Here is a 14,110-nt window from a genome sequence, read left to right on the forward strand (position 1 = left end):
GCAGATATTCCTCCGTCCAGGACATAGCCAGCCAAAGAACGAGGAACAGCGAGGATGTAAACCACGATGATAGACTTTACGTCACTGTGATGTATAGGGAGCGCGTCACAAATGTAATCGCAGGACAATGACCTTACGACTATGGATGCACTGTTAAGAGCAATTGAGAAGTACTTAAATTTTGGTGAAAAATATTTCACTAGCTGATTTTATTTGAAAGTGTATCCTCCTCACTCTGTGCTCTAAAATTCCGTGTAAGCTACTTTCAGTTACACTGGTTTGGAACAGAGCCGGTTGCAGGTTTTTCGAACCGGTGAGATTTGCTTAAGAGAGAATTGCTTGAAGTTCAGTATCTTAGACTTTTTTTGACAATTATAGCAGTTCCGCATATTTGTATCAAAATGTAGTCACCAAAGCTACAAACTCATTTCCTTCTAAATCTTTGTGGTACCTGGACTGCGCACCTGCATTAAGAACACACAATTTACCAATGCAAGTAAAACACTAATGACAAAATTATTTCCGGACCATGTAAAAGCCCTCTCAAAGTAAAATCATAATGGCGTTTTGTGCCGTCGTTCCTGCAGGTGGATTGTGCTAAACATTCACAATTTCGGCGGTGACCCTTCAAGCATCACCATATTCGGAGAGAGTGCCGGCGGCATGAGCGTCCACGCGCACATGCTGTCACCCAAGAGCCGAGGGCTGTTCAGACGAGCCATCGCCATGAGTGGAGTCATCAATGCGTATGACGTCACACACAGTGCCGAGGAGAGCATGGTCAGGGGGGATGCCGTGGCCGGTGTTGTTGGATGCCTCTCAGACAACAAAACTCTAGGGACCCACCCCGATGAGGTCATCGGCTGTCTGCGAACAAGGTAAGTTTTTAGAACGCGTTGCATGTGTTGCGCTTGTTTGCCTCATGACACGTATTTTATAGCTCTAAGAATGGACATGTGATATGCGTTCCTAGGTGCACAAGGATGTTTAAGGCGGCCTGAAGGCGTGTGTAGGCCCGTATGAAATCATTGTTGCTCTTTGTTTGTAAATATAGTAAAAATGAAATTCAGGGTGACTAAGAAAGGATAGTATCATACGAGCGTTCTCAGTACCAGTGAGAATTGACGGTTGGTCTGGTGCCTGAATTACTACCGCCGTATGTAACACTTCGGCGTCGCTGATGGTTGACTTAGTCGCAGCTTATGGTTTAGTTTTCTTCTACCACGTAATCAGTTGCTTTTCGCCCGTAAAGTGCTTCCTTCATAAATTCATCAGTGCACGGAACACAATGAGCAATTGTAGGATGCTTTAGTTCACATCAGTTTCTTTTGCATACCTTATAATGTTTAGCAGAAAGCTGGTTATGCAATGTGTGGCATCTCAGCTAGTCCTTCGTAATGATTACGTACTTTTGATTGAAACTGCGGCAACACAATGTTTTTTTAAGTTAACATCCATCGAGGTAATAAGTCGGCAGTTCGCCATCTACGTCTGCATGGTTACGTCAGACCACAGCTGAGAATGCACTCTTCGAGAGTCTTTCTATAAAGAGAAATCAGTGATAGCTCATATAGATGTACTCATGTACTTCTACGCTTTGGCAAGGCAAGACATTTTACGTGACTATGTTGCCGGTGACATCTGTGTCTGCAGACGTTTTATGAACACATGAACTGCCCCTCATCTCATTCCTTCGCTGAATGCGTAACGCATGCGAGCAACCTATATATGTCCCTCAAGAATACTCCACCCCGATTCGTCAATCATAAGATGGACACAGGAAATGTGACCAAGTTTTGTCATCGACTGCACTACTTTTAGCAAACTAGGAACAGTTAATTTGGCTTTCGAGCATGACGTTCTGCTTTATAGAGTTTGAATATATATATATATATATATATATATATATATATGTATGACGTCGGAACGCTGGACAGCAGGTCGCGAGGGCAGGGAGCACAGCTGGTCAACGGAACCGCCCGGCACGAGAGTCGTTTCTCAACATGTTTCTCCTTGGCCTATGCTACAAGCTTCAACTTCTTCAGGACTGTCACATTTTCCTCCTGGAAAGCCGGAGCCCCCCGGGCGAAGTAATTATTCGTTCCCACGGGAGTGGCACGGCTTCTTCCAGACGACATGGGTAACTTCCGTTGTTACTGATCGACGACTACTTGCTGTCATGCGTGCTATTCGGTAGTTCACTTCGCTGGCACAGTCGAGCACAACGGAAGGGCGAGCGTAATGCGCCAACATGTTCTGGGCTTAACCGAGCTTCCGCACAGGTCGCCAAAGCCACACTAAGATGTCCGGGGGCGTAAGACACATGGTAATGCTGGTTGTGGTACTGAGGTTTGGAACGCTCTTGCGAAGTGAGAATTCGCAAACGGGCGAGACGGCGAGCTTCTTCCGCCCGACAAAGAGTTTCGGCGATGCACGGTTCGGCATGGATGGAGTAATGAAGAATTGTGTCGAGACAATGTCGAGGAGGACGGGCATATAGAATGAAGGACGGGCTGTAGCCGGTCGTCTCATGCGTTGCAGTTTTGAAGGCATGCGTTATAAACGGCTGTATGGTATCACAGTTGTTGTGGTCAGATGCGATGTGCATAGAAAGTATGTAGATGAGTGTGCGGTTTGTGTTCTCCGTCAAACTGTTGGTTTGAGGGTGATATAGTGTGGAATGTCGAAACTGAGACGCGCACAAACGGAGAAGCTCTTCCACGACATCTGCCATAAACTGGCGACGTGGATCGCTGATGATCACTCGCGGAGGTCCATGGCGGAGGATGACAGAACGCCGCAAGAAAAGGGACACGTGGTGAACGGTGGCTGAAGGAAGAGCGGCCGTTTCGCAGTAGCGGGTAAGATAGTCGGCACAAACCAGGACTGTTCCAATAAATAAATAAATAAATAAATAAATAAATAAATAAATAAATAAATAAATAAATAAATATATATACATATATATATATATATATATATATATATATATATATATATATATATATATATATAGGCGAGATACAGGGAGTAATCGAAAGTAACATATATATATATATGTTACTTTCGAATACTCCCTGTATCTCGCCTTCATGGAACTCCGTTCGCCCAAGTGTACTTTTTGGTGCTCAAGTTGTAATGAGTGATTGCTCTGTAGGTTGTAAAGCCAGCAGCATTGCTCACAGAGGGCATCAAAAAAGTCGGTTCATTATGTCTTCTAGTTTGCAGGCATACGCTATGTAAGGCGCTGAACGCGCTTGTCTTTGGCGCATCGCGGACCCTTTTAGCCAGCTCGCACTCCGCCGACAATGATAGGGCCAAGATGGCACAACTTGGAATCGATTAAAGTCGTGAAAACCGTTTAAAATCAAAATCTCCTCATGCTCTCATATACGGCTCCACTCCCCGAAGATAAATAGTCCATACAAGGTAAGAGCGCTCTTGATTGGGTCTCCATTGCAGGTCGGCTGATGAGCTTTTACGGGCGGCCGGCAGAGCAGTACCCGGAAAGTTGTTCCCATTCCTGCCAACGTACGAAGATGACTTCCTGCCCGAAAAGCCGTCCGTGGCCTTACTTGAAGGCTCTTTTGACCCCAAAGTGGACTTCCTTACGGGGGTTACATCGGATGAGGGCGTCACGCTCTTCCTGTGGAATGAAACTAATCCCCAGATTCTGGCCGGTCCTTTAGACAATGTCGATCGAGAGACGCTCATAAATGCTGGAAACAAGGTTAGTAATTGATAAGATTCGATGTGTTGAAGGCATGACACTTTCCAGATGTGTTATTGCTACCCATGAATATCTCACGCGCATGCTACCGGTATTACTTGTAAATCGTGTCTCACGCTGAGTAATGTCAGCAGCTTCAGAGGTTCGGCTGTCCGACCAAAGAATAATGAGTAATTTCAGAAACAGTGCGATGTACAAATTTACAAAACTTCTACATGGGGGACGAAAATGAAATACACTGATAAGGAAAGGACCTTAGGTTTATATAGGTGTATAGCAACCGGGAACTTAAGTGATCACTTTTTTCGGCGCTCAACGCTGTCAGTTCGCAGGTTAAAATAATTGTAGCCACCAGGGGACCATTACCAAGCGATGTCAGCGCACAATAAAGGTCTCCAGATGGCGGGAATTATTCTGTAAACCCTAATAATACAACTACTTTCTTTCTTCCAAATACACCTTCATCCCTCACCTAACGGCCCGATATCGGTGTCCACGGTTATTTGAGGCAGTTACTGCCCCTTCTATTTATTTTAAACCAATCCATATTTAAAGTTCAATTTTGCTGCACACACTGAATGAATTGATTTCAACCAGTTAGATTTACAGATTCACATTACTCGATTCGTGAATTTTGCGTTGTAGGACCGACGTTCGCTGAGCGAGAGAGAAGGCAAACGTAGGTGTTTAGTTTCTGTAATTGTTTAGAGACAATAAGCAATTCAATGAATTGCCATTGAAATATGGCCCATTTCGAAGTATGCTATTTAGGCGATTACGAGCTCATTCAAATAAAACAGTTGCTTACTGATTTCTTAACCATGGTGAACAGAGCGTACGTACGTGAAACTAGGTTTCACCCGATACACTCTCCCCTCCCTCCCACTTTCAGCCTTCCTTTTTTATTCTGCTTCCTTGCTTTTAACAAGGGAATGAATGCTATAGCATTTATGAATGAAACACTAAGAAATTACACGTATTCAGAATAAACATTTTAGTTGGAATTCTTGCCAGAAATGCAAACAATATTATAGTTTCCGATACATTAAAATATTCATTTGGAATTTATTTGGGTACCTTGGGCTCATTACCTTCTCAAAAGTGCCATGACACAAATGCTGTATAGAGTCAGAGTCGGCTGGACTAAAACACAATTACTCTGGAAAATAAAGGTGAAAGCAAGTTCAGTCACAAATAAATTTTTAAAAAGGAATTAGGTATTCAAGCAAAGCAGTGGCAGACACAATTTCCTTTGTTTCTAAATATCATGCATTTTTGGCAAACTGGCGCAATAAATTTAATTGCATCACGATTATTTCAAAAGCCGAGGCGGGGGCAGTGCCACACGTAATTGCTAATAAAAAGGTTGTTTTTCGAATGTTTAAAAAATGACAGCATGAAGAGCAAATGTTCCCACAGACACATATATTACAAAATATAATTACGATATATTGATATTACAATACAGTAATGTAAGATACACCATCTTATTATGAGAATAAAATTGTGACCCCCCCCTCCCCCCCATAGCTCTATTAAGAGCTTTACAGTGCGATTCTTTTATAACGGCTGCAGCCGCATTTCGACAAGGCAATAGAAATAGACGAAATGGCATTTAGAATTGCTTCAGAGGCCCTGTTTTTGAGTAACTTGATGAGCGTGAAAGTCGTTTTTTTTTTTTTCAACGCTGTGCTGAAGATATTATCACGCAATATGTCTTCTTACTGTTTTCTTCCTATGGGCGGATAATCCTATGTGCGTGGGACGGAAATAGAAGCCATTTCTAACGAAAACCGCTAAGTAAAATGTTTTGTTATTATTATATTTTTTCCCCGGCTCAGTCTAAACTAGTTCGATATTTTTCGTTCAAATTGAGTTCAAGTGGTACCTCGAAAGAATGAAAGAAAAAAATTAGTTCATAAACTTATCACGATCTAAGAATTAGATCATCGGTAATATCCATTGGTTTCTGCAGGTAGTTTCATTGTGGACGAAAGGAGCGTCTCCATCTCTGGTGGAGATTGGTGTGACCGAGTCTACGGGCAAGGATTCCATAAGGCGGAAGTTTGTCGACTACTTGGGAACCAAATTGTTTGTGTGCCCCATGCACTTGGCGGCCGCTGCTCACTCCTCGCGTTGTGGCAAGGTGTACACGTACGTGTTCGATCACTGGCCGGCTAAGAGAGCGCCCCTATCCTGGGCTGGAGTTGGCCATGGCATGGACATCCCGTACATCTTTGGACTGCCCCTACTGGACAGAGACCAGCTAAATTTCAACGAGCAAGATGTGGCGATGTCTGAAAAGCTAATTACGTTAATCAGCTCTTTTGCAGGGTAAGTACCTTTCACTCTTTACCCAAGTTATATTTTTTCTTTAGAACAAGACTTTATTTGCGATATGTTAAAAGGTACATAAAATAGATATACAGACCAGTGCCCCAACGTCAAACGACTGCCATATAACCGTTTTAACTTAATTTTCTTCTCTTATGAAGCTTTCTAAGAGTCTTAATGAAGTTAGTCTGCTGAAATGCTGAAATGAATTATATTTCAGCAGGGGTGAAAACTCGATGCAGATTACTTTGCATGTATATAATTACAATATAGTAGTTTTCAGTGTTTCGTACTTTTTTTACTGTGTGCTACATATGTGCCTGTCGACATTGCCCTTTCTAAAACCTGTAAATCTGCTTCCGTCTGAGAAAACTCGTAGCACAGCTACAATGAAATCGTTTTATATCTGCTGCAATTGTTATCCCGAAGACTAGCGTTGTGCGAAGCTCAACAGATTACCGTATTTTCCGTTTCTCGTACATTTTGACGCTTCTACGACTGTGTAATGTGCTATATAGAAGCAAACCTTCCTTCATGACATCTTTTATATACTCTAATTATTTTTAAATCATGCTAGAGTGCCTTGGGGCACTTTGAAAGGTGACATTGATTTCACCATAATAAATTTAGATGTCACGGAGCTCCAGTTTTTAGGCGATATGAACAGAAATATAGAAGAAAAGAAATAATGTGAAAGTCTGCTCTGAACCAACATCAGACAAATTTGATTTGACGGGACAAATCCAGACAAGGGCACAAGTCTGTGACTTCGTAATGCAGGAAGAAATTCACAATTTACGGTCAGTATTTGTTTCCGACCTGGCACTTCTGTAAAAAGAGCTTGAATAGCCACAGCCTTTGCATAAAGACGTTCGAAGCACAAATAGCAGCTAAAAAGAAAAACAGGTCAGGTAAAAGCTTATATCGTCAAACTGGCGACCTAACCGGGGATGCTCCTCCGCGCAAAATAATTGATGTAATAGCCGTAACGAGGTCCCGATTGCAGAAAGTAAAATAGTTTTTCACAAATCGTTTTGTTCCACTAATTTTTGTCTCGAGCATTTTGAGAGTACGCATACGCAAGTTGCATCTGATAAAATTTGTGTTTGCCGTTACACACTGTGAATTACAACAGTGGGCATAGCAGCGCATAAGAAAACGATATACGCAATTTCTTGCAAGTAACTCTAACTGGGGTGTGCAGAAATCACGTGTCATTTTCATTGTATAGCGGCCTTAACAATGCCCCTAGCGTCCGCATGCGGCAAGACAGATTCTTATAAAATGTTCCATGTATTATAACCAGTCCCATCATTCACGTTTTCCATTTGCTTGATGTTAATTTTCAGCCTGCCTGTGTTCCGAGGGGTGACATCGTGGCCAGAGTACGATATCGGTTCGCCTCTTTCGATGCTGCTGAAGAATAACAACGCTACCAATATCAACGGTTTCCTCTCCGAGCATTGTGCTACCTCAAGCACGCATTCTTAGTCGCCCCTGCTAGGATCCTGAGGAACGGCTTTGGTTTGATTATGGGCATGAGTTGTGGCATAAACTACTAGAGAGCTACAAATAAGGCTATCGTTTTGTGGTACTACATACCATTCTAGCACTAATAAAATTATTCTACCACATCGTTCTCCCTTCGTCCAGTTTATATTTACCAGCAGACTAGTCATTAATTCTAACTTCCTTCGAGCAATCATTGGGTAACTTGTACCTAAATACAACTCTCAAGAAACGAGATTGTAACTAGGCCACATTGTAAGTGGTCACAAAAAAAGATGGGGTAAGAGTGTGCTAGTGTCTGCCATTTCCACGGGACTTGTTTTATCTTGACCAGCGAATGAACTGAGAAATAATGCTACTGCATAAATGAACAATAAACATTGTTAGCGAAAACACGGCTTTTTTCTTTTTTTTTAGGGAAAACTCTAAACTTTACCCCAGCTCCCAGTCTATATCTGCCTTCCAGGAAATAGTTTAGAACTCTACAAAATGAGCACCAAATTGCTACGCCTTTCTTAGAGCTATTTGGAAACATGTTAAATTTTACTTCACAATAATTTTATCGCTACCCGATAGATATTCTTTATTTGTCATGGAGGAAAAAAATGGCATAGAGGACATTTGTTGTAGAATAAAGTTGACGAAATAAATTTGCCTTCTAGGAATGATCCTACGAATTTTGTCCCGGGGAAAACGTTTCGATTATGTACCGCGTGTGCAACGGTGTAACCTCTTTAGACGCTCAGGTGGAACTTTATGTAAAGGATTGGTACACTAAGGCAGAAAAAACAAAATAAGAGCCTAATATGAGTCACCGTTCATTAGTACACATTTCGAGAAGCTGAGGAAGACAAGTCACCTTTAGTAAACTTTAGCTAGTAGACTGGGGCTCGACTAGAGCCTTGGTTCGGCTTTCTTCGAAATTATTTATTTAGTGGCATATAAATCAGCAGGGTGGGCAGGTGGGCATATATTGATGATCAGCTTGAAACAGGGAGAGAGACTCACTAAGAGAGCATTATTGCTTTTGATGAGCCATTTGTCAGGTCCCAGGGAAGGGCTGCTATATCCCTAAAATAAAAAACCGTCTTATATTGAAGAATACATCAGATTAGTTCATGTTTTACTAACATCATTTGCTCGTACCTACAGCTGTAGCATGTTCGGATTATTCATGAGAATAGTGATCATGGCGCGGTCCTTGATAATGGATGATCCTTTACTGGTTGTTCTGACAGCTTGTCGATAAAACGCTTCCTAGCGATCACTGATGCTTAAAGCTTTCTCCAGAAAAGACACCGCGTGCGTACACGTTTCTAACATGGTTTGGACTGCATTATTCAATAAATCTTCCCAGTACATCAGGTTCCATAAACGTGTTTACGGTACAAGCACAGCTTCTTTTAAACTCTCGAGAATCACGCATGTGGCTTGAAAATGAACTGAAGGATATGAAAGGCCAGCATCCCTAGAGGTTGGAAGTTGCAATACACATAAACTGCACATAAACAGTGCTAATTTGTAAATAAACAATGCACCTTGCTTTCGCGTACCTCGCTAAACTCTATGGAATAATTAGGAAGCTTCCCGGTCTTTCGTACTCGGCAAATTCTTCATCAAAGACAAAAAAGTGCTAGGTATAATTTCAACTTGAACACTCGTAACTCTAAACCTGCGTACTATTTCAAATATTTAGTGTAATATGTGATAAAACAAAATACACGGGTATAAAGGTTTGAATTTCTAAAATGGCAACTGATATTTTCGCTTAATGCTCTGCATACAGGCATGACTGCGTTTGCACTCCCGTGCTCCAACGTCCCACCAATGATTGGTAGGTATTAAAAAACAAATGATTATATGATTCAAAAGATAGGTATTAGAAAAGCTTGTTTTCAATATATGTCCACAGCTATTGCGATCAGAAACACAGAAAGCAAAAATCACTAATGCCGTATCTAAGATCACTGTATGTGAGTGCATGCCTAAATTTTGATGGCCTTGCCGTCAAATCCGCAAAAATCGAATCTAACCCTGTAATTCCATAGCTTCTCTGATACGTGAAGGAATGTTAAAACCATGACACACTGTCATCGTTTATTGGACTAGCACTTTACACTTACACCGGAGTGAAACGCGATAATACAAAAATTGCAGGATATCTATAGGTGAAGTTTCCAAAGGACTTCGCAAATAACTAATGTCATTTGTGGGCTCACGGCAATTTCGTTCGCAGCAAACAATTCCATCAGAAGATTTACGTTTTCGGGAAACGTTTACCGCTGTATCGTAAAATATTTGGCTTGTTAACAAAATTCTGTTATCCACATATTGAAAATAATGTATTTTGACAATATGTAACTTGATTCGTTTGTGCGGCGTTTAAGAGAGCACAGAGCGTTATACTGATTTCTGCGGGGCAGCCATATCAAAAGGTATAAAGCTACAATTCTAAGTCCTGTAGTGGGTCTGCTTTAGCATACATCAATGTCCCTGGGTTCTACACATTTTAAAACGACAACTTCAGCTCTATGCTGGAGACTACGACTATGGTCATTTTTGCAAGTTAATCCGACAATCTCTGGACGCCAAGTCCCAAATACTTTTCGACGAAACATAAAAAGGCGATTCAGAACCCGAGAAATTCCAGTTTCTATGGTAACGTTTACGTTTACTCTATCGAATGTTTATGCACTTCTGGAAAGAAGCCAAAACTTAACAGGTTGTAACTGATGGCAGCTTACAATTCGACTGCTGATTCTTCCGTAAGGGCATTTGTGCCCGCATGGTCAATTCGAAAGGACAGCTAACTGATAAAGGAAAAAATATCACGGATTCAGTTCGAAAACGAAGGCGCTATTATATTAAATATTCGTCATTGAAGTTGGATAAAATATTTAGGCAGACCACTTTTTCTTTCGTATAATAGCGACACCCAGTCTTCCTATATATAATGTGGTCGGTCGTGTTAGATGAACGAAATCTAAGAATATGTGACTCGGTTAGGACGAGCTTAGCTCACACGGCTGTGGAGAGGCGGCGATTGCTCTTGCAATGGTCACTACTATTATAAGTGATTCGAAAACAGCTATGCTCCATTTTCTCAAAGAAAGCGTCTCTACAGCTAAAAATGATACTTGAAACAAGTCAGGATAACAGAATTATTCGGCTAACACGGGCACCAGCCCATTCCCAGCTTCAGGGAAATGAGGTAGCTCAGAAGCTTGCCCGCGGACTAACCTTCGAGGTAGGCTCTGACCCTATGTACACTCTTAGCATGGAGAGGCCAGTCAGCTAAGAAGAGATTACTGAGCACTCTGAGCTAAACAGGAGAATACCCACCGTGTAGATAGGGCACTAAATAAGATCCCCGAAATAATTTTGAGGCGCTTACAAAAAAGATCTTTTCCGAATCCAGCTACCCTAATTCAGTGGTACCCGGAATAATTCTGAGATAGGTGATAACTATGTCAGGATAAGCTGGATCTGGTACATGTGATATGGACGCGTGCAAAAGTAAAAAAAAAATATAGATGAATAGACAAAAACGCGAGATGTTCGCAAGAGACTACTGTTGAACACGCCGCCCGCGTCCAATGACTCCATGCCGTCGTGTAAACGGATAGATTGACGCCTATTCTGTATCTGTTAGAAATCAAAGTCTTACCACCACCACATCTAAAATAGTGAACTTAGCAATAATTGTTTTTAGGATTGATACGAAAAAAATTGCCTGCGGCTTTGCTTGGCTAAGCCTCGAAGATTTCGAAAGCAACGCCTTGGTTCCGCCCACACGCAGAACACTCGCAACCAAAGGGATTGTTCGTGAAGCGTTTGTCGAATTCACGCGTAGCAGACTCAAACTCCACAACTCTTCTCTCATGCTCTTCGCATCGCTGAGCCACAATGTCACCGTCTGGTTCGACCGCGATGTTCAAGCGTGAACTTAGCAATAATTGTTTTAGGATTTATATTAAAAACATGCTGTGGCTTAGTTTGGTTAAGCGTCGAAGATTTCGAAAGCAACGCCTTGGTTCCGCCCACACGCAGAACACTCGTAACCAAAGGGATTGTTCGTGAAGCGTTTGTCGAATTCACGAGTAGCAGACTCAAACTCCACAACTCTTCTCTCATGCTCTTCGCATCGCTGAGCCACAATGTCACCGTCTGGTTCGACCGCGATGTTCAAGCGTGAACTTAGCAATAATTGTTTTAGGATTTATATTAAAAACATGTCGTGGCTTAGTTTGGTTAAGCCTCAAAGATTTCGAAAGCAACGCCTTGGTTCCGCCCACACGCAGAACACTCGTAACCAAAGGGATTGTTCGTGAAGCGTTTGTCGAATTCACGCGTAGCAGACTCAAACTCCACAACTCTTCTCTCATGCTCTCCGCATCGCTGAGCCACAATGTCACCGTCTGGTTCGACCGCGATGTTCAAGCGTGAACTTAGCAATAATTGTTTTAGGATTTATATTAAAAACATGCTGTGGCTTAGCTTGGTTAAGCCTCGAAGATTTCGAAAGCAACGCCTTGGTTCCGCCTACACGCAGAACACTCGTAACCAAAGGGATTGTTCGTGAAGCGTTTGTCGAATTCACGAGTAGCAGACTCGAACTCCACAACTCTTCTCTCATGCTCTTCGCATCGCTGAGCCACAATGTTAACTCTGGTTCGACCGCGATGTTCAATCACGCTTCCTTTTCTTGGGCTCTCTGCTTTCACCTTGCCTCGTTGCATTCTCCCTTGTTGGCTGCATACTGCACTCTTCTTTTATCAAGCCGCTCTTCTCTCTGTTCCTGCGTTTCTTCAGCACGGCGTTTTCTTCTCTTGACATCGTGTCACTAAGACACAATGGAATACAATGTCAAGACACTGGGAATGTTCATGCACCGCAAGGCTGACCACTCGCCTGTTTGCAGCTCATCAATGGCGAGCACGCGGCGGTCGGGGATCGAGTGTTGTCGTTTTATATAGCAGCGATAGGAGTGTCTAAGTGCTTTGGTGTTTTCGTAGCAGGGCAAGGTGCTGGGTATTTCAGACGCTCTTGATGTTTTTACGAAGTGGTTGCCTTAGATAGCTGTTCCTTGCAAGAGGCCAGAGCTTATATTGGAACTCCGACTTTCCGAGCCAGCAGTACCTACTCCCCAAATAATCAGGTAAGTCATCGTATATTTGTAAACGCACGTAAAATTGTATCAACCAAAGCAATATGGCTCCGAACAGAAAACTAGCAATCGATGTTTTCATGCATCAGGAGGCTTGCGCTGGAAATCACGTGATTGCGAAAAAATTAAATCAGAATTAATACCTCGTCTATAGAGACCTAACGGTACAGTGAACACTGATGTATTAGGCTCATTGGACATTGTTAAAACAAGAGCACTTCGTCATCCAAGTTAGGAGTTGAAAGAAATTGTTTATATTATATAAAGATCGAGCGCTTCATGGCAAACTAGAAGAGAAATATACTTTAAAATGCTTCAGAAGCCTGAAATGAGCCAAAGTACAGCGCCATTTCTCTTGTACTTTCATTAATTTCAAACCCATGTGTCCGGAACATAGTAAATTGGAACTGTACTTATAGGACTACAGGCTTTTTTTGAACACCTGAATGCCGTGCAAAGGAAGGGTTCGCTTCTAAACAAGCTTTCCATAAATGTCGAAAATACCATTAGTGGTGTCTTTTTTAGGCAAAATCACGCTAAGCTCGTATTTTATACATCTCAATTAAACAGTCGTGAAAGTATTTTAAGGTAGCACAACTTGTATATAAGTTCCTTCGCTAAGGAAGTCTTTGCGACTAACCTTAAAGCTCACCAATGTGAAGAGGAATATGATGTTGAAGAATTTCAGATTTTGTCATGCATAATGTAGCAAGCTATGTAACGTTTCGATATGTTTATGCGTAATGCTTTTTTCACACACTGCTCAATGTCCTTACCATCACAAGGATAACTACTCCCACCTCTGGTCGAAGTCATCCTCTACAACACTCTATTTCGTTTAGCCAGCAGCGTCCAGTATACGTCCGCAAACTTTATGATCTCATCTCTGTACCTCGTCTTCAGCTGCCGCTCCAATCGTCGCCTTCGCATGAAATACATTGGTAACCCAAATTTCATTGAGAGGCCTAAAATTAATATTCAATGTTTTCCTTACAACATTTCACGTTATTAAATTAAATTAAACCATTGGCAATTCACGTGGTTTTTCTTCACCTCTACTCTTTTGTTTTCAAAGTTAAACTAGCAATTTATTTTCATTACCATTCCGCGCTGTTCCAAGCTTGCCTCCCCCCCCCCCCCCTTTCCAGGCTGTTTTAAGTCTTCGGTTACATAATACATAATTATATATTTAATGAAGACTATACAATTTGCTCATTATCTCTGAAGGTTTCCTGGCTCTTGGCCTTTTGGAAACGTTTTCTGGTAAAAATAATTTTTATCATAAAACGTGCAGCACAGCTTCGTAAATTTCGGAATTAACGCGCATAGGCTGTAGCATTTACACGCATAAAATCGAGGAAATTTCATTT

At 41.9% G+C, this 14,110-nt stretch overlaps 1 protein-coding gene across 1 annotated transcript in view; it reads left to right on the forward strand.

Annotated features, from left to right (window-relative positions):
- The first annotated feature begins 141 nt into the window (after positions 1-141).
- Positions 142-14,110, forward strand: part of LOC146173897 (acetylcholinesterase-like) — a 41,514-nt gene continuing 27,545 nt past the window's right edge. The window contains exons 1-5 of the mRNA XM_084585292.1: positions 142-170; positions 588-878; positions 3,463-3,730; positions 5,706-6,064; positions 13,644-13,681. Coding sequence (XP_084441418.1) covers positions 142-170; positions 588-878; positions 3,463-3,730; positions 5,706-6,064; positions 13,644-13,681 — 985 coding nt within the window. The remainder of the gene's footprint in view (positions 171-587; positions 879-3,462; positions 3,731-5,705; positions 6,065-13,643; positions 13,682-14,110) is intronic.

The sequence above is a fragment of the Amblyomma maculatum genome, chromosome 11 (assembly GCF_055883805.1).
Source record: "Amblyomma maculatum isolate TAMU_Amacu chromosome 11, ASM5588380v1, whole genome shotgun sequence".
Classification (NCBI taxonomy): Eukaryota; Metazoa; Arthropoda; class Arachnida; order Ixodida; family Ixodidae; genus Amblyomma; species Amblyomma maculatum.